At 40.7% G+C, this 20,980-nt stretch overlaps 1 protein-coding gene across 5 annotated transcripts in view; it reads right to left on the bottom strand.

Moving 5' to 3' along the window:
* Window positions 1-20,980, bottom strand: part of WDFY3 (WD repeat and FYVE domain containing 3) — a 183,749-nt gene that overhangs the window by 111,117 nt on the left and 51,652 nt on the right. For all 5 annotated transcript variants that reach the window (XM_054823601.1, XM_054823604.1, XM_054823603.1 and 2 more), the window contains exons 3-4: window positions 13,805-14,015; window positions 7,752-7,875 (exon numbers count right to left, since the gene is read on the bottom strand). In XM_054823601.1, the coding sequence (XP_054679576.1) occupies window positions 7,752-7,875; window positions 13,805-13,984 (304 nt within the window). In that variant the 5' untranslated portion in view covers window positions 13,985-14,015. The remainder of the gene's footprint in view (window positions 1-7,751; window positions 7,876-13,804; window positions 14,016-20,980) is intronic.

The raw sequence follows: 20,980 nt of genomic DNA, 5'->3' as shown, positions 1-20,980 counted from the left end.
TTTTCCCAAGACAGACTACCACCACATTTGGAGCCAAGGCTATCAGCCACTGGTGAATCAATGTAACAAAAATCAAGATGTAAAGAAACACTTTATCAACAGGAGGACAGCTGTAGATGAAGCAAAGTGATTACCCCCCCTCCACACAATGCTCATTAGATTGTGTGTGGAATGTTGCATCCAGTTTCGGTCCCAACACAATACAGGGAAGACAACGATCAACAGGAGTTCAGCCAAGGGCCACTGAGATGTTTGGGGGCTGGAGTACCAACCCTGTGAGAAGAGGCTGAGGAACTAGGGTTTGCTCAGCTGGGAAAAGGGACAGCCTCAGGGGCACACAACAGCAGCCTCAGGGGCACCCAACAGCAGCTTCACTGCGCATGGTGGAAGGAGCTATCAAGAAGTTGGAGCCAGGATCTTCACAGCACTGCATGGCTGGAGGGTGAGAGACAACAGGCTTAAATCAAGAGAGGTTCAGACTGCACATAAGGAGAAATTCCTCCCCCCCCCCGCCAAGGACAGAGATGCACTGAAAAGGGGCCCAGAGAGGCGGTACTGTCTCCAGCCTTGGAGAGTTTCAAGACATGACAGGATTGAGCCCTGAGCAACCTGGTCCCATCTCACAGTTGGTTGGGCTGTGAGCAGGAGGTCAGACAAGAGACCTCTCTTATTCTACAATTGTCTCTCACAAGGAAAAAGGTCTTGTGCCTCAGGGGGATTTCATGTCACCCATGCTGGTATCAGCTTCATTCCCTTCCAGTGCAAAGAGGAGGCATTTTTTTCTAAAGCCCAAAAACCCTTTTGTAGTCATAATCCTAGAAAAAATATAAAGAGACATATTTAAGGTAAAAATCCAGATTTGGTTCATTTGTGCAACTGCTATTTTCCTATGTTTTTGTTTTGCAGCCATATTCCCATAACAGGTTTTTATAGAAACCACTGGCTTTTCCAATTCCGGTGCTGAATTAAGGAGAGACACCTATTAAATCCCTGCATGAGACTGACTGAGATAAATCAAAGCTTTAAATACTAAGGTGAAGGGTAAAGCAATTTTCAAAACTCACACAAATGCGGACATGCAGCATCTTCCCAGAATGCTGACCTGAAGTGCCTGATGGGCACTTTGTTTTACAAAACCATCAGTGCAATACACTGGCCAGACGGGTGGGTATATGAGCAGACCAACTTAGAAAACACGACAGCCATGCTACAGCCAGAGTTCGTACAGTAGAGGCACACGCAAAAATGCCAGAATTCCTGTAAAAAGCCACCTTCCTAAATTCTGAGTGTCAAGTGTGCCTAAAGCACATGCTGCTTCTACAATGATGGTGCCCCACCAGCCCAGTGTCAGGTGTGAATTAGTAGGCACGTTCTCTTTCTGTCTGACCACAGAGCTGGGCAATCAGTCTCTGACTGTAAGCAGGTACAACTGGTACCAAAAACAGGGCGTGCACAGCCTTCTTTGGGCATAGTCTCCAAAAGCCACCTGTGGAACACGGGCTCTTTTAGTCATCTTGGAAAGTGAGACTCAGGGGTTAAGTACATGCTTCTGAAAAAGCTGTCATGCTGCTGGCATCCTAAATGGCATAGCAGTTGAACACTATAAATAGAGTTTCAAAACTGTCAGTCTTAATTAAGCACTACCTAAAACACAGACAGCATTTTAAGTGCAGGAAGAAGTTCTCTTGTCATCTGCTCTGAGCAAACTTGATAGCACTATCATCTAAGATTAATTTCTATCATCAGCACTAGTCTTAATTTATTTCTTGTACCTTTTCCCTGGTTTTGAAGTGTTCAAGTCATCTTTTTAATATAACATCCTCTACGTGCCCCTCCCAGATGTTCTCATCCCTTCAACGTCTGCAGAACAAACCACTAAATCTAGAATTGGGATATGCTAGCTAGTAAAAATGGGGAAAAAGCAAAGAGAAAAATCTATAAAATACTACATAAGCATACATATCTTGACAACCGTGCAAGCATGTGTATGATCATGATTATATGGTCACATAGTTAATACACAGCAGTCAGATTTTTCAGCATGGATTCACTGTATATGGCATAGATGCTTGGTAGAATAAAACACCGGAATTTGTTTGATACAGAAGAGATGACATAGGTACTTTGCGTCCTGGACTTCAGAAAAGCAGCAGATGGAAAGCAATGGGATTAGATCCATTCAGATTGCTAGCAAAAAGCAGCACTGCATGTAAGCAACTTTATTGCCTATAGCAATAGCATTAAGGACAAATTCAGTACATGAAGCTTTTAGTTAGATGTTCTAGCACCATAAAGAGCTTATAATAATGTCATCAGACTTTTGTATAGCTTATTCTTACTCTAGAGTGGAATATTAGTGAAAAAATATCTGTGCATATGCCAAAGGGGGTGGGGGGAATGGGACATATGGGTGGCTGCGTTGGGGGTAATGGGGAGCAAGCTGAGGTTAGAGACCCCTTCCCTAACTGAGCCTTCAAGAAGTCTCTACTACTTCTTGCAGGGAATGCCTGGAAACACAGTCAAATACCTAGAGTTAAAGAATACAAATAGTTTGAACTGCCTAGACAGCAAGAGAGAAATACCAACCCAAACAAAAATGGGACAGCAAAAAGTCTTCCTTCAGTCATCAGGAACAGTGCAGTGCTGTTGTCACAAGCTGCAGACATGAAGTGGCTGATGCCTTTGCAGTGTGCAGAAATGGAAGGCTGCTCATGCAAAGATAAACAACTCAACTGTGCCAGCATTCAGCCTCACTAACCCAGCCAATAAAAGAACGGGCTTTCTAGGATCTCTTGGAAAGACACTATATTGCACTACACTTGCCTTGCATACATCTGGTAAAGAACACCAAAATAAATTGAAGGTTAACCAAAAGTAACAAGATATAACAGTGGTTGATCAGAACTGACTCCTGATGAGTAGCTGATAGGACACTGCTTCCCTTTCAGAGCAATTTTAATAAATTCAAACCAGAATCACCATTTAAAGTAAAGTCACCCACAGGACTGAAAAAACATATGCATATATATATAAAATGAAAAAAACCAAAATATGTGTAGTCACGCGAGTAGCATGTGAGATTATTTAGAATATACTCTCTTCTCAACAGAAGAAAAATTAACTAACATACCAAAAAAGTCTGAAAGCAGTCCCTAAGTCCACTTATTTTAGCAAGAAAGATCCTTAACTCTGAAGAGAAGCAGACACTAGAAATAACACTATCAATAAAACTTCAGACTTCATTAGGGGAGGAGCGCAAAAGGCTACTTATTAGTAGATGGTAAGAAGCTTCCTTTGACTATCATCAGTAACTTACCCAAAATGCAAGATGCACTTCAACAAACAACACTAACTCTTGTGTATTTAAGACAAACATAGAATTAGTTCTGCTGATGTGATAGAGGTAAAATGCAATAAAAATGAACAATAAAAGTAGAGTTTGCAGATCAATGGAATTTTTAAAAGAATAAAGGTAGGCATTGTCAGAGGCCAAATACAAACCACCAATGTGGTTTTCTGCAACAGTTAAACATGATGATGATGAATGTTTATCAATTTGGTCTCCCAAAGTGGTTTGAAGATGAGATAATGATAGTCTTTCAGATCTGTTAGAGAAATGCCTAAAGAGGTTAAAAGCATTTTCACTGGTGAAAAAGTTTGAGTAAATCAATGAAAATAAGAGGAAGAGAAAGAAGGGGGGGGGTGTGTGAACACCACACACACACACAAAAAACCACCCCAAAAATCCCCAAAAACCTACCCACCACAACATTCAGAGGGTATAAACAGTAACTGAAAATGTTGTTTCTGGAGGTAGGAAGCATTAGCCGAACAGTCTAGATGCATGGTAAAAATAAATTTAGCATTAAATAGTAAATACTGGGACAAATACATACAGAGAATGTTGCAAATGTGGAATGAAACATTGACTGAAATCAATGAAGACACAGCCAAATTGAATTTAAAAGGTGCATAAAACAGTGACATACACAGACTAACACAATTGAAATCACAAAACCAAAAAAACCACCCCCAAAAAACAAACAACAAAAAACCCCCAACCAAAACCCAGAAACTTTTGAAATTGATCTTAAAAGGAGATTAAAATGTTCCAGCCTTGTGATGAACTGTTTTGCTTTCTCATTCTTTAATTTTCTACCCTTCTACACCGGTTTCACGGATTGCCCCACAACCACTTATTCACATTCTGACTGGGGAAAGACCTTCCAGGTTGCAGGACTGCCCATCACTAAGGGAATCATTCTGAACCTCCCTGTGGTATCAAGTGTTCATATATCCTAATGCATTAAATAATGGGAGCTCTTGGTATCCCATTTGGTATATCTGAGATGCAGACAACATAGGACTGAGTTAGAAATCAATTTTGATAAACATGGAATAACCACTACAAGGTACCAAATCACAGTTTTGCACACCCTCAAGCTGTTAAGTGTGAAAGAGAAAGGTGTACTCTGTACTTGCCCTGTTTCTTGCTTTCTGTTTGTCAGTGATGGCAGCTGGGAACCCGCCGTTCCGTTACGCAGGTTTATGGTTTGATGCGGGGAGAACAGCTTTATGTACTTGCCTTTACATTTGCAATGCGAAACTATTCGGTAGTTGGGATTTCTCATGTACGAGGTACAGGTACTCACTGAAATGATAACCCAATCAGTCCCAGCCTATTCAGCTCACAGCCCTTGTGGCACAGAGAGAGAAGCTCTCCCGCCTACCTGCACACCAGCCACCTCCACACCAAGGACTTCGGGAACCATGGTCCACTGTGCATCAGTCCGGCTAGAGACCTTGAAACGGCACACAAGTCCCACTGTCCGTACCAGAGGGATCGCCTGAACTAACCTTCCCTGCCGTATGCTTATGTTTGCATTGGCTCTAAATTATGATGATGGGTCAAACCCTGTAGGACATGCTGTTGAAATATTTGCAAAATCACAAAGGAACCAATTGCATCCAGGGTATGTCTTGAAAAGTGCTTGAAATAAAAGTGTTGCTTCCCCTTCAGCACCAGTAGCCAAAGTAGCCATTAGTAGCCACATTTATTCTACCAAGATTCCAGCTATCCCTGTCCCTTTTTTAAGTCGTCTATCTTTTTCAGCACTGAGCCAGATGCACTTGCTCCCAAAAGAAAGTTTCATTTCAGAACTGAGACTATGCTAAAAATAGATGTTTGAACATATATTTTAGGATAGTACTACCACAACTTTTTGATCAATTCAGACATGAAATTGGATTTATTTGGGGAAAATTTGGCAGCCAAAAATCTCAAGTATATAGAGCTATTTCAACCATGACTGCACCAACTTCTACAACAGACTAGATACCTTAGGACAAGGGAAACCAAGCACTAATCCTCATAGATATGGTTACTGCTGTCACCTGCAAATTATCACTGTTGTACAGCAAAGACTTAAATCTATAAGATAATTTAACTCAATTTTAGCTGCTTCATTTTTCTTACTCCAAGGTTACATTCATACTAGAGAAACAAGACAGTTGAAACTGTAGTTGGATACGTAACTACAATGGCAATTTTCAGAGACTGCTTAAGACAGGGTGCTGGCACAGTTACTACTGAATCACGAAATGCTGTTCTGAGAAAACTACCACAGTCTGCCAAGAATAACTGAAACATGCCTCCACGATGGCAGGCATTACTTACATAGCTATTAGCATAAATATTCAAAGGCCTAATGAAAAAATTGCCCTGTGTTCCATTATGAGATGGAGGGAGGAAAAAACAAAACAACCAACAAAAAAAAAAAATCACATCAACACACCAACAGGTAAGATTTAATCATACCACATTCCCAACTGTAAAATACTGCCAACATATTTATCTCTTTACAGATAGAAAGCAAGTTCTTGTAAAATTTCTTCCCTTCCTTAACTACCTAAAGTTGACTTTTGATAATGTTTGCATGGAAAGCTTGTCTCTAAAACAAGCTCAGCACTTTTGTTCACCTAAATGGAGCACTTCACACCACGAGGGATTTACACTTGGGTATTACCAGAGACATTTCCTGCACATAGTTGTTACTGAAGTTTTTCACTTTTAAAAACATTGTAAGAAATATAACGACCTGTTAATAGCTATTAAGATATGCTGTATCTTTGTTTGGTATGCAAACAAAATGGAAGTTTAAAAAAAAAAAATGCAAGAGCCTTCACAATCCTTAGACACAATATTATGTCTTTAACAAAGCATATCCTAAAAAGCCAAGAGTTTCTATTATTTTTTTCAGTATCGCAGGAAATGTGCATCTAGCTCTAAACAGTTTAACACAGAAGTCTACAAAATGTGAGTTTTAACAGCTTGTTAATTGGTCATTTCTGGCAAGCAAACTGCAACTCCCAGGTCCCACCAAGAGTCAAAATGGTATTGCAGAACATGGACCTACCAGGCCTTCTTATGTGAGGTCTGAAAAGGGTTTATTGACTGAAAGCAATCTTGCTAACAGGAAAAATTACTGCTTCCTGTTTTAATAAAAGCACTGGTAGTCATTACATTAAAGCTTAGAAGAGTACCACACTGTCTTTTAAGTCATTGTGGTTAAGTTTCCAAGTGATGTAGAAAACAAGGAAAACCCCAAAAACCACCACCACCAAAATCTACCTCTGACTTGTAAGGTTTCAAGGATGACAACTGGCTTACCTTGGAGCCACAAGCAGAGAGGTATGGCTTAAGTAATAAATACACAAAACCAGTCATTTTTAGCAGAATCCAACTGACTAGCAGGGATAACAGATGTTCCCCAGAAAAAAAGGGTCAAACGAACAGCACCATTCTGCCAGCACGGCTGTTGGACATTCATGTCCCCTAAATACCCAAAGAAAAGACATTTTGCGCCTGTTTACCCATAGAGAACAGGTTTTGTCTACGATATCTGTTTAGCCATCTGGAATGTTTCACTGTTAGTCACTCTACTTAAAATGGAAAGAAATTGTAATTGGCACAGTTTGTGACTCCTGACTTCATGCGTAATAATTTGCACAGCCTTTTCCAGTCCGCTATTTCCTTATTTACCACCAAATCCAAACTGAGAAGCCAGTACAGATCTTAAAATTATGTAGGAGACAAAAACTTGATACTTCTTAGAAGCATCCCTCTTCAGAAGAGGAAATCAAAGAGAAAAGCTAATGAAACATGACTCTTGGCACACTGTCCTCAGTTATGCAACTCCCAATACGTGGTAAGGTTCTGACACATTCAGGGTTCAACAGAACCAAACCTCACGCTGACATTTAATAAACAGAGCAAAAGACGGGTCCACTAACATTTTTCTAGTGCTGGCAGTGTTGGTAGTAATGTGGGACTTGCTGTACTTTCACATCTTATTAGCTTCCAGGCCAACAGCTAATTTAAAATGCATGGGTTTGAAATGTTACCATATCCGAGGGACAAAACACACCACCAACAGGCACCTCAGGCAAGATACAGCAGCTATCCACATGCACGTTCTTAGTCTCCTTCTACTAGTAGATGATGCAACTTAGCTCACTCCTCTCTCTGATGTGTTGTCAATTTTGTGGAACTCCGTTTTCTCCATAACCCAAGGAGGAAAATTTTAGCTGCCTCCTCTCGGCCCAAAGAAATGGAAGACAATGCATTTTTGCTGCTAAGACTTCAATTTCTGAACCTGCAGAGTTGCTGTGGATAGCAGCTCATAGTAGTCTGACTGATCTGAAATTCGCAACGTATATCTCAAAGCCCAAACTTGTGCCCCATGCAATACCTGTGGACTTATTTGATGCTCGCCGTCGAATTTCAGTCACCATCAGTCGTGACACTTGAGTAGTAAACTGCAGGAGGTCAGAAAATTTTTCTGTCATTGTACTTGGAGGAGCATTTCCAAACACCTAAACCAAAAGAAAAATGGATGCATTAGAAAGTAATTCAGTTTACAAGGATCATTACAAACTACCACCTTCCTTTGCGAAGAAGGAGTATTACTATGGAGATTAAAAGATTTTGTTTTCCTGCTGCAGTATTGATCGCTCTACTGTCTTTCACAGTGCATGCTCTAAGATATATTCATCATTCAGGGAGGTAAGACCTGATGAATGAAGGGGAAAAAAGGAATCATAAGTTTTCTTGCAAGATGAAAATCCCAGAGAGCCCCAAAAGACTGAGATTGCACGTAATGGGGTAAAGACTAGATACCAGAGCAAATTCTTGAACAGGAGTTCTGTTTTTAAGAGCAACTCCTTTACCATCTGCTGGACCTAAACATCCCACAGGGGTGAACTACATGTATAGGACGATGCATGCAAAATCTTCTAGAAGGGACTAGGAAGTAGAACTGCCCTGTTAAGTTTTCCCTTGATAAACTGATGATACCAGGAAGCCTCTCACATTGCTAGCATCCCAAGGCCTTACTCTCTTCTCTTGAGATCCTCCTAAGCATAACAGCAGTAGTTACTACGGAATTTTTTTTTTTTAAATAAATTGTCGCTTAATTCCAGTAACTTATTCTTCATGATTAAGCATTAATTTGGTTATTAAATCATTTATTGAATCACATTTAACAGGGAGAAACGTGTTAACTCTGTGGCATTGCACTAAGCTATGGAACACAATACTATCTCAAAATCGATTAGGTAGTTGAGGTCATTTAGTTTTCGTTCAAGACTGCACACAAAAAGGAGTCTCCATCCACACTTCCGATGTAAACCTTGCACTAAAACCTTGCACTACAACAGTCACACTAAACCCACGACATTCATTATCAAACAAAGCATGCAATCCAAATTCTGGTATTCATGACTTGTGTCAGTGCTGAAAAAACAGAATAGCCTGCTAAACACTTGAATGGTTTCCGTACTTCTCTGCTTGTTTACATTTTTCTCCCTTCTGGCTAATTTACATAACCTGCAGGAGTGTCACTGATGAGCCAGGAAGCGTAATAGATTACAGTATTTTTCTAATAAAACTTTAGTTCAACATGTTATATTTGCCTCTCTGAAAGAGGATGCGATCTACAGTAATACAATTGATTTGGACTCAACAGCTGCTTCACCCTCGTCTCCTTTCCCTAGGTGACCCAGTTATACTATTGCATCTGAGCTGCTGACATACTTGACTGAGGTCACTATTCAGTCCAGGGACATCCAGTGAAATTCACAATATTACAGCCAACAGGGATGCAAGATAATTGTGGTGCTGACTTATCTTGGAAGCCCAAAGTTACTGAAGAAAACTTGAAAGGCAAAAGACATAATAACCTTTGTCTAAGTCTGACTTCTTACTTCCCTTACTATCAGTTGTTCTGGCACATTACAAAACAGCCAAAAATATTCTTCCTGCCTACTTGCATTGCAAAGTCATGATGAAACAGAGCCAGAAATACAACAATGAAATTGAACATTCAGTTTCCTCACAATAAAAATATTTTTCACCAAAAACATAAGCATTTCTCATACAGAAAATTTCAACCACCATTATCAATAAAGAAAAGCAAACAGGAGCCCAGACATTACAGGCAGACTAAGAAAAACACCTCCATTTGGATTACAGAGTATGCAACATTCCCAGTACAGACAATCCAAATTTCCCTAAACCTTTCACAAGACCTCCTTTTGCAGTTGTCTGCATCAGCTCCCAGTTCATCTGAGAGCCTCTAACTTCCACAGGGCTATAAGAAGGGAAGAAGTGTGTTCACTGGTATAATTTAAGCAAGAATATCTAGACTAGAAGGCACATTGGCAGAGCATCTTGCCATCACTAACTGTTTAAAACTCTTTCACTCACACCAAGGGAAGAGGAAAAACTAACAGCCCTGTTACCTGTCCTAAGCTTGTCTAGAGTTGTCATCAGATCCCAGGAAATGCAGAGACCTCAAAATTACAGTAAAACATTGACTGAGGTGAAGTCTTTTTTAATTAGTTGTCCCATAACCAAGTTTGCACTATGTAGAACAAGCATCTGCACTGGATACTGATATATTCTTTGACTAAAGGTGGTAGTCAAAATCAGGAATAGGATATAAAACAATTTACCAGTAAATCATCTTTTTAAGAAGGAAAAGCAAGGCTCTTTCAAGAAAATGTAAATGATGTGCCACTTATTCAAAACCAGTCTCTTCATCATTTCATCCACTTTTTTCATATAGTGCAAAAGCATTACTACTATGCCAATAAAGCAATGCTTCCACAAATGCAATGAACTCTGAAAGGAGCCTTTTGAGTACTCTTCCAGAGGAGCAATCTTTTGTTAATTATGCACCGATTTAGCTTTTCATTACTACATGATTCATAATTTCATAAGCCTCCCCGAACAATACAAAACAGAAATGGTCTGTAAACCCATTCGTTGCCACAACTAGCAAGATGGTTTAAACTACAGCGTGTTTGAGACATGATGTATCTATAAACCAAAGTTAAGAATGCTTTAGCTCCTCTGGACGTACTGATTGATAATCCTCAAAATATCAGGAAGAAAATGGAACTGCATTTCACACAAAACTTCAAATACCTCTGAAGAGAGAAGAGAAAAAAACCAAAACAAAAACAACAAACCCCAAACCAAAACCCAAAACCGACACACACTCCCTCTCTCTCCTTGCTTCCAGCCAAACACACACAGCTCCCACTTCCAGCAGCTCACTACTCTGCACAAGAGACATTCTGAAGTACACATCAAGGTGTGGTACGGAAGTCTTCATTGGAGCCCCACAATTTATTTGTTTTCTCCTCCTAACACAGACATCCCAATCTTGCAACAGATAATGCTTCTATGGTACACCAACAGGGATTTCGTTTAAGGTAGTAACATAAAAAGTACTCGATCTCACTTTAACCTGTTCAACAGAACACAGGTAACTATGCAAAGTAACTGAGGGATTCAGAGTCAGAATTTGAATCAAGTTATTAACTGATAGCTTCAAACTTTTATAGCTAAGGCCTGTTTGAGAAACGAGAACATTTTTAGAAAGGAACTTCTAGCAATGTTTTAGTGTTTCCTGTCAGCAAAAGTAGGTGTCAGAGGAAAGTAATCTCAGAATTTAGAGTGAACCAAGATTTACCATATCTCCCACTGAAAATTTCATATGAGACTCTTCGGAAAATGAAATATTTGTCCTGTTCTACTTCCTATTCCAATCAATTTCAGAGTTTGCCTTACTCTGACTCGCAGAGTTACTACGCTAGCAGGATTGTTCCAAAACAAGCTGTACCACAGACATTGACACTCCAGAAGTCACAAAACTAGATAAGCCAAGGAAGCCACAGCAGAATGTATATTGAAGCCTTAAAAGAATAAGGTGGCATTAACTGGGAACCTAAAAAAGTAAACTGTGGAAGTAGAAATAAATAGATGACATCACAACTGCTCAGCCTCTTGAATGCAGGAAGACAAGAATGCATTTATATGAAATGCAATGAAAAAAATTCCCCTGTAACAGGGACAGATAAGACCTGACTGACCAAGAGAAATCAGTTTTGTTTGTGCTACACTAACAGTTCATTGACGACTGATATGATTATCAAGGATTGCGAGAAAGGAAGTGAAAGAGTACAAACAGTACATGCTTCCCTCAATGTGCCAGACTACGATTCATATTTCACAGAGGCTGGAAACTGAAGTGACAACATCTGGCAATAGCCTGTATTTGTGGCAAGGAGGACAACTCCAAGAAGGTTACAGATTAAAAACAGTCAGAGTTTGAGGATAGTGATGTTAAAACCAAACAAGAAAACAAGAGGGAAGAAGGAGAGACACAACCACAGGTAGGATCCAAAATCAAAACATTTGGCAAGCACAGAAGAGTGAGCGTCTTCAGCATCAAGTTTAGCTCAGTAAACAAGGGAAGAAAAGAGTCTCTAGGATTTAGAGAAGGGAAGATAGCCCATGTGCAAAATTAGATGGATTCTGTGAAGAACAGAAAAGAGATGAAGGGAACCTGGGGAAGGAAAAAACTATGATAAACAAGGGAAAACTGGGATCCAGGAGAAAAGAGTAGCCAAGATGTATTCACACAGATGGAAATCACAGAAACCATTCATCTTTTCTGAGAAACCTAAATGGTATCTGAGACTAGATAGGCAAGAGCTGATTTTGATGGAGTAAGAAGAAAACTTAGGGCTACTGATTTGTTTTTCAGAATGTTTCAACACATGAGCTGAATGAAAGGCAGTGAGAAAGAACAAATGGTGCAAAGACATGAGACAACTACAACTAGGCTTCAACAGGGTCAAGTGGAGGGACTAAGAATGGACAAAGCCAGCAAGTGGTGTAAAGGAGGGGAAAAAAAGTATAGTAAGAAATGGAGAAAAGAGAAAGGGATAAACAACAGAGAAATTAAAACTTAACCGTTCTTTTTCATCTCTGAAGTCTAATCAAAGTCTAAGGAAAGAATGCTGTACAGAAATAGGACATGCATTGCTGCACAAGTTTTTCTTAAACCCAGTTATATCACCAATTTCCATTTCCATAGATACAATGCTACTGCAAGTAACTATCACAAGGGCCAGGAAAAAACTTGCTCTCTACCCGCAGATTACAACTAAGTGCTGAAACAGCTATAGTGGGTATGTTCCCTTTTTCAGAAACATCAGCCACCTGTAACCACCAGAGGGAGATTTCTAAGCATAACTGCATCAAAATAACCTTCACTGGCTCAAGCCAAGATTAAGATTCTATTGTGCTAATTTGTAAAAACAAATTAAGAAAGTCCATAACTAAAGGGCATACAATCCGAGCAGATAAATTAAAGAGGAAACAGATGAACTGAGCTTACTTCTAAACTCACATAACAGGTTACCAGTAGAACTAGGAATAAGACCTCAGGCAACGGAATGACGTTTAGGGGATCTATTCACTAAAGCATGCTACCTGGTAGACTGAAAATCCTATTAATACTATGCCTTGACTAGGATTATTTTAGTTTTTGGATGATTCCAGTTCTCCACAGTAGCTTATACAAGTACAAATCCATTACCCAAGAACAACTTCAGGAGCAAGGGTTCAGGTCACAGCAGGAAGAAAAAAAGAAAGCTAGATCTGTACCTACTGCTTTTTCAAGACCCTAAAACTACCAAAGTTACTATTCACAATGAAGTGGCAGAATAATTGAGTGACATAAGATATCAAGAGGATTTAGCTCCTACTAATTCCAGTGACAATTGTCAGAGTCCTGCCTCCAAACAAAATCTCAGTGCCTGAGCACAAGAGAGTAGTGAAATATTAATGGCACTGTACAAGTAGCTATTACATCTCCCTTACAGATTGCTTGTTCAAAATCCCCCTTGTCCAAGAAGAGGAATTCAGACTCAATACACAGGAAAAGGGCCACAATGGGGATGAGAATATAGATAATTTAACAGGAAAGGAGATTAAAATGGTTCAGCTTGTGTAGCCTAGCAAAACAAAGTCTGACAGGAGGTATATGATTGTTATCTCTAAATATGCATCAGTACAATAAACGTAAAGAAGGGAAAACTCAGGGATTTAGACTCAGGGATAGTGGTATCACACAGAAGTGGCTATAAACTTGCTATGAGAAAGTTTAGGCTGAAAATCAGATGACTAATAACAGCAAGCCCTGCAGAAAAGCTCTGTGACAGTCTACATGCAACTGTGGATTGCACTTCACAAAAAGCAATAATAGAAGGAAATCTCCAACAGCAGGTTTATCCACTAAAACAACACTATGTGAGAAGAAGGGGAAAATTGAAAGGATGTCAAGGGAAGAAAAGCTTCTGTTGTGCTAGAACCTCAGGTCTTGGGAATACCAACTATGAGCAGTCAATTCAAATAAAGAAAACACCTCTTGCAGATTCTCTAGCTTACCCTGTTAAACACCGGCAACATCATGTAAAGTTTTTCTTCTTGTTCCTTCTGGGTCATGTGCCGTGGAGGATGACAGAGCTCCGTGAAGAGGCGACGCAGATGCATCAAACCCAGCGCGTTATCCTGTGGGCTACACTCCTCCTGCCGTGGCCGGCCCATGATCCTCTTCACCATATTCATCTTGACTGACTTCTGGAAGCTCCCTTGTATCCTGTTCAGAAAGGAAAATGAACTTACTGAGTACAACAGATTGAGGCATTATTCTATCAAAGCCTTTAAATATATAGCACCCTCTCTCATAGTAAGTACCACGCTGCAGTTAAGAGCATTAGCTAATTTTATATGCTAGGCATTGATTAGTACATGCCTGGAGGATTTCAAGCCAACAACTTGAAACAGGAAAACAACCGATACTCTTCAGCACAAAGCATAACTGACCAGGCTTCAAACACCGCAAGACATTTTGATACTTTTTATTAGATTATTTTTATGATTCTTCAGCGCATATTCCACAGTATTTACAGCAGTGTTATCTACACATCACAAAGTATTATCAAAATAATTCTAGAATAAAATCAGTACCAGTTATGTACTTTAAAACCTAATCAAACCAGACCTTCAAACTCTCTCAGACATTGGCTTTATCACACAGAGGCACACTTAAATTTTTTCCTGACTTTCCTATGGCAAATAAACAAGACTATCCAATGGAGGTATAGTTCTTCTCACATCTCAGCTGTCAGGTCTGCAGAAGAACACCTCAGTCTTCTCCCTCCTGAAGCACAAGAAACTTGTTTTAGAATCACAGAATGGCTTGGGTTGGAAGGGACCTTTAAAGATCATTTTTTCCAGCAGACATCAGGGTGGCAGAATCAGGGCCTGCAAGTATGATGCTTCCTGCAGTTGAAGTCAGAACACTTCATCAACATCCTCACTTTGACATGCGGTCTATAGTAGCCACCAGCCATGAGATTTCCTTTGCTGGCTTCATCTCCAATTTTCACCCATAAGCTCTCAACTCATGCATTAAAAAAATGCACTATGCAATCAATCCATTTTTTAATGTAGAGGGCAACACTCCCACCTTTCCTGCCTTGCCTGTCCCCCCTGAACAGTTTCTAGCCATCAATTGCAGTACTCCAGTCACGTGGTTCATCCCACTCAGTTTCAGCGATAGTGGTCTGATAACAGCTTTTCAGCTCCACCTGGTTGTTACTGTTGCTGTGTGCACTGCTATAGAAGCATTTCAGTTTGACTGTCAACTATCTCACCTTTTTGGTGGAAACTCTTTGGAGGCATTGGGGCATGTTCTTTACTACTCTGGTAGGTGCACTCATCCACCCTGCTGCTTGTGAGCACACAAGTGTCCTGGCTTTGGACCCCATCCCTCAAGCTTATTAGTTTAAAGTGTGATTCACTAAGTCAATCTGCCAGCAAAGATTCTCTTTCCTCTTCTAGGTAGGTGGATCCCATCTCTCCCCAGTAACCCGTATTCATCAAAGAACATCCCATGATCACAGAAGCTAAAGCCTTGGTGATGACACCAGCCACGAAGCTAGGTGTTGATGTGCATGTTGTGTCGACCTCTACCTGCATCTCTTATCTCTGACTGGCAAGATAAAGTAGAAGATCACTCGGGCCCCTGTCCTCTTCACTCATGCCTCCAGGGCTTTGAAGTCCTGCTTGATTTTGCCCAGGCTCTGCTTTTACCATATCACTGCTGCCCACATATTTTAAAACATCTCACAGATATGACATAGCATCTGTAGTTAGCCCTGCATTAGTCTTCAAAACAACATGGGCCAAATCTTCCAAATGTAAGATAGAAGAATACCAAAGAGGACCTTGCACAAGAGTTGAGAGAGTTGGAGCAGATAAATCCCTCAACAGATGTATTCAATTGGACACTGCAGCAAAAGGGACTACTTTCACAACTACATTCAAGTAAGGGGGGAAACAGTTTCAGCTCCATGTACAAAGTTAAGGAGACCAACAATTAAATACTCCATAGAATTGTAATGTCTACCTCTCATCGCTTAAAGGCAAAGGTCAGTAACAGCTATAAAAATAATTCAAGGGTAGAAAATGCCTCACAGCAAGAAACTTAATTATTTAAATTATCAAGAAGAGAGGCTACCATGAAAGGTCAATTATTAATAGGAAAAGCAGTAATTCCAAAGGTGCTGTACTTAGAGTAATGGAGGGAAAATACCTATTACTGAAGAACTCAAATGCAGAGATTAAGTTGTGAGGAAAGACAGTAGCTGAGTGCTAAAGCTAGGAAAATAACACCAGCTACAAACAATGACTGCACTTTTAAAACTGAAGATAATTAACAACTTGTAAGAAGCATTAACAAAAGAAACATATTCTCTCTCTACCCCAAGAACAAAATACTCTGCTAGAATGTGCTCGTTAACCAGCATTTTACTAATATGGAAGAAAGATTAGGAACTGATGCTAATAAATATTTTGGTACAATGCAAAAAATCAAATTATGAAACAAGAAGTCGTCAAAAAAGCTAAGCTAATGTAAAAGTCAGCAACTGTCAGCCCGTGCTGGAAATTTGCATTGGCTTTTCACATTTGAAGAAAAATAAGACAGAACTGAATGTCATCTTTTAGTGTGTTATCCCTAAGAAATAACACAGGTAACAGACTTTGAATCTGCATGATTCATGCAGTTGAAAATGAAACAGCACAGTTTCTAGAGATGTTTTCAACACAAACCCACACCTTTTCCCAAACTCTTCAGTTTTGGAACCCTTCTCTCACTGTAATAACAAGTAAACTAACCAAAACGCAAAATAGAATACCGCAATCTGAGCTCAACAAACCAAAACTTCACTGCGTAAGCAGCAGAGAAAGTCCGTATTTTCTTTTTCATAAAATCTTTTAAAGATAATATTTTAAGTTTCTCTTTGATTCACAAAATGTTTAGAACTCTAAATCCAACACCCAAAACGCATGTCGTCTTCGAATCCACCACTGCTGTAGACTTTTGCTAGTGCAGCCAATTTTTCTTTTAAACCCCATTGCTTCATTCAGCCTAAATGCACACCTAGAACAAGAATTTGCACTGGTTCAGCCATACAGTTGTAATTTTAGATCTGACAATGTTCTTATAGCCAGAGAAGTCCACATAAATGCTATGTGCTACTTTCCCTGTGTAATGGGAGCCTACTGGGACACCTTCTCCAAGATGCAACCCATTTACCTTCACTGGGGCAGTTTTAACCCAGAGGGATGACAAATGCAGAGAACAATTAAAGCAGTCCTCACTTCCTCAACACAGTCATGGTCCCTCCTGCCTACTTCCCCACTACAATCACATATTCAACCTCAGTGTAAGGGATGGGGCAGAGAGGAGAGGAGAATGGATGCAACATAGTGTAAATAATATCCAAATTAATTTAATTTTGGTTTTTTCCCCACAAGTAACACAAAAGACGCTACAAAATTTATGTATCCCATGTGTGTACTTAATTCAGTTGGAACTCCAACAAAACAAAACAAAACAAAAACAAAAAAATCACCACACACACAAAAAAAACCCCAGAAACCAAACACCAGGCCTAAACACCATGATGCCATGGAATTTCAGATTTCTGTCCCAAAGACGCCCCTGCAACGCTCAAGAAAATCTTCCTAGAACACAGTGCTTTGGGAATAACCCTTACTATGAAACATTCACTTCCTTGATGTTTTTCACAGATATGGAGTCCATGCTGCACTGTACGAAGTGAAGATGGGGGTAGTAACACTGACATTTACACATGGAGATCTTTGCAATATATGCTACTTTTCTTTGACAGTGTTACCTGCCCTCTAGATCAGATTTTTCTGGCAGTATTTTCTGCTCATTCTCAGTTTTCAGAATTATGTAAAGCCTACCTTCAATTCCACTACAGATCAACTTGAATGAACGCAGTATATTAATTTCAAGCAGAGTAGATATACTTGTGGAATTATTCTAGAGTTGACCCCTACTGTGTTTCTGTCCTACTAGATAAAAGGCTAGCATGGGCTCCACGCAATGTCATCCAAAATATCTTGTACATGAAATCTGAAAGAATTTCTGTGATTTATTTTCGCTTGACCAAACAGAGTGATATTTTTTTCTTATTACCATAGGGCAGATTATCTATGGAAATATAAGAAAGATAGCTGTGGGCTCTGGGAGTTCCAGCATTAGGCCCAAATCTTAGACATGCGAGAAGGATTATTCATGGTTTACAGCAGGCAAAAGCTTCCTCATTGTAAATGTCAGTATCAGAACTTACTTATCCTAAGAAAACATTGAGATGTTTAAGCTCATCTAAAATACAAAAAAAATTTTTTAAAAAATCATCTTCAGGGGAACAATAGGGTAGAAATACTACACCAAAACATTACACATGTTCGTGGACTGAAACGACAGTGATACGTTGTTACTATGTCCTGTATAAATATTTTGACTGGTTCTCTTTGTTTAGGTTTAGGTCTGCAAAAGAAAAAGCACTACACCTAAACCTTTTACTACAAACAAAAAAATATCTAAAAGAAAGGACCTTCCTGTTCTACTAAGTGAAAGCATCTGCACAGTCTTCAGAGTCAGCTGTGACCAGAACACATGACTTGAATTCAGCATTAAGGCCTGGCAGTCTCCTTAATACCAAAAATGAAAGGATTCCAATATTTTCAGTAACAAAGTTACCTCTTCATGACGGCTTGCTTATAGCACATGACAGTCAAGTGCCCTGCACAGCAAAAGCCTACGGGAAAAGAACCTTAAGAGAAGCAAACTCACAAGTTAGGGAACACTTGTCTTGTAATTGCTCGTAGAGCTTGAATTTGGCCTAGGTCTGCGCATGCATTTACCATACAGTCTTTAATTGCACACTTCCTATAGTCCCCCAAAGGGCCTCCTGCCTCTCTCAGCAGACAGGCTGGACACTCACTTCACAAGCAGCTGCTCAGTATTTTGTTACGTCATCCCTCCGAGCATGATACTACACCCTGGTTACCGCAACTCGGACTGAAAGCCTGCACCGCACACAAAAGTGCATTTCCTCATGGGTTCTTCTGTCCTGCTCTCACTGTCAGATCAGAATGCTTCACGGCTATTAAATCAACTTATTTTCATAAACTTGCCCCACAGCACGGGCATGTTAACAGCCTCAATATATACATAATGAACAGACACACACACCTTACACTAAAATTGGTAGTGCCTAATAATCTAGGTACCTAGTTTAAGAAACTTCAGAGAGTAGCTGATCCTACATGGCATCTTGTAATGCTTGAATCTTTCTGCTTGCTTGCATTGTATTCTTTAGAGACCAGCTGATGTCCTTCTCCCTGTTAGTTTGTGATCTCCAAGCTAGACGCCCAGTAGACAAAGGATGCAATCAGAAAGCAACTCCAAAAACCCCATGAGGAATTTTGTGGAAGAGGCAAGGACAGGAGCTGGTTCTCAGGAGATGAGGCTCTCCCCTGTCTTGCATCCCCTCTTCCAGCATGTACACCCTGGTGCAGCCACACATTCTTTACTACATGGCCCTGACGAGTTACTTCCCCCAGGAGGTGCAAGCAGGCACACTCCTCATAGGGAACCTTTGAGTTGGATAGTCCAGCTGTTGAGTCTTTGGCTTTTTTAAGCTGAGAAGTTAAAAGTTATTTTGAAAGAGTAAACTAAACAAGTGGAAGCTCTGTAATGCAGCCTCACAGTAACAGGCACACAGTTTATCAGCAGGGTTGAAGCAATTTGACCCACTGCACTCATCTTCTACTATTTGAGCTAAAAAGGTGAATTAATGGTAATTGTGTATCATCCTGCTCTGTATGGATGTGGTGGGTTGACCCTGGCTGGATGCCAGGTGTCCACCAAAGGTGCTCTATCACTCCCCCTCCTCAGCTGGACAGGGGAGAGAAAATATAATGAAAAACTCATGGGTCAAGATAAGAACAGGGAGATCACTCAGCAATTACCATCACAAGCAAAACAGACTAAACCTGTGGAAATTAGTTTAATTTATTACCAATCAAATCAGAGAAGGTTAATGAGGAATAAAATGAAATCTTAAAACACCTGCTCCCACCCCTCCCTTCTTCCCAGGATCAACTTCACTCCTTAATTCTCTACTTACTCCCCCCCCAGCAGCACAGAGGGACAGGGAATGGGGGTTGCATTCAGTTCATCACACATTGTCTCTGCCACTCCTTCCTCCTCAGAGGGAGAACTCCTCACACTCTTCCCCTGCCCCAGCATGGGGTCCCTCCCACAGGAAACAGCCCTCTACAAACTTCTCCAACATGAGTCCTTCCCATGGGCTGCAGACCTTCAGGAGCAGACTGCTCCAGCGTGGGTCCCCCATGGGGTCACAAGTCCTGCCAGCAAAACTGCTCTGACATGGGCTCCTCTCTCTATGGGGCCACAGGTCCTGCCAGGAGCCTGCTCCAGTGTGGGCTTCCTATGGGGTCACAGCCTCGTTCAGGCATCCACCTGCTCTGGTGTGGGATCCTCCATGGGCTGCAGGTGGATATCTGCTCCCCATCATCCTCCATGGGCTGCAAGGAGGGGGACAGCCTGCCTCACCATGGTGCTCCCCATGGGCTGCAGGGGAATCTCTGCTCCGGCACCTGGAGCACCTCCTTCCCTTCCTTCTGCACTGACCTTGGTGTCTGCAGAGCTGTTCCTCTCACATATTCTCACTCTTCTCTCTGACTGCTGTTGCGCAGTAACTTTTTTACTTTAACCACGTTATCACAGAGGCACTACCATCATCGCTGATGGGCTCGGCCTTGGCCAGTGGCAGGTCTGTCTTGGAGCCATCTGGCATTGGCTCTATTGGACATAGGGAAAGCTTCTAGCAGCTTCCTGTAGCACCTCTGCTACCAAAACCTTGCCACGCAAATCCGATACAATGGACCAAAACTAAAGTAAGTCATTGGATGAGTACATTTCAAACACACACAAAACCAGCAACAGTAAAAACGTTGCTCTTGTAAAAGAGATTGCTGTTTTCTCCTAGTGGTAGAAGTAGAAAAGTCTCCATGCGAAGAAAAATTAAGCAAGCAGTAAAGGCACAGAATAAGCATCCTTAAACAACCCCTTTGTTTTCTTCCACTGGCTGTCAGATGGCTGCATGTTTTCACGTGAGCATAAGCAGGGCTGACCCATTTGAGCAGCTCTGA

Source organism: Grus americana, chromosome 4 (genome assembly GCF_028858705.1).
Source record: "Grus americana isolate bGruAme1 chromosome 4, bGruAme1.mat, whole genome shotgun sequence".
Taxonomy (NCBI): Eukaryota; Metazoa; Chordata; class Aves; order Gruiformes; family Gruidae; genus Grus; species Grus americana.
This window is presented reverse-complemented; position numbering and strand designations above follow the sequence as displayed.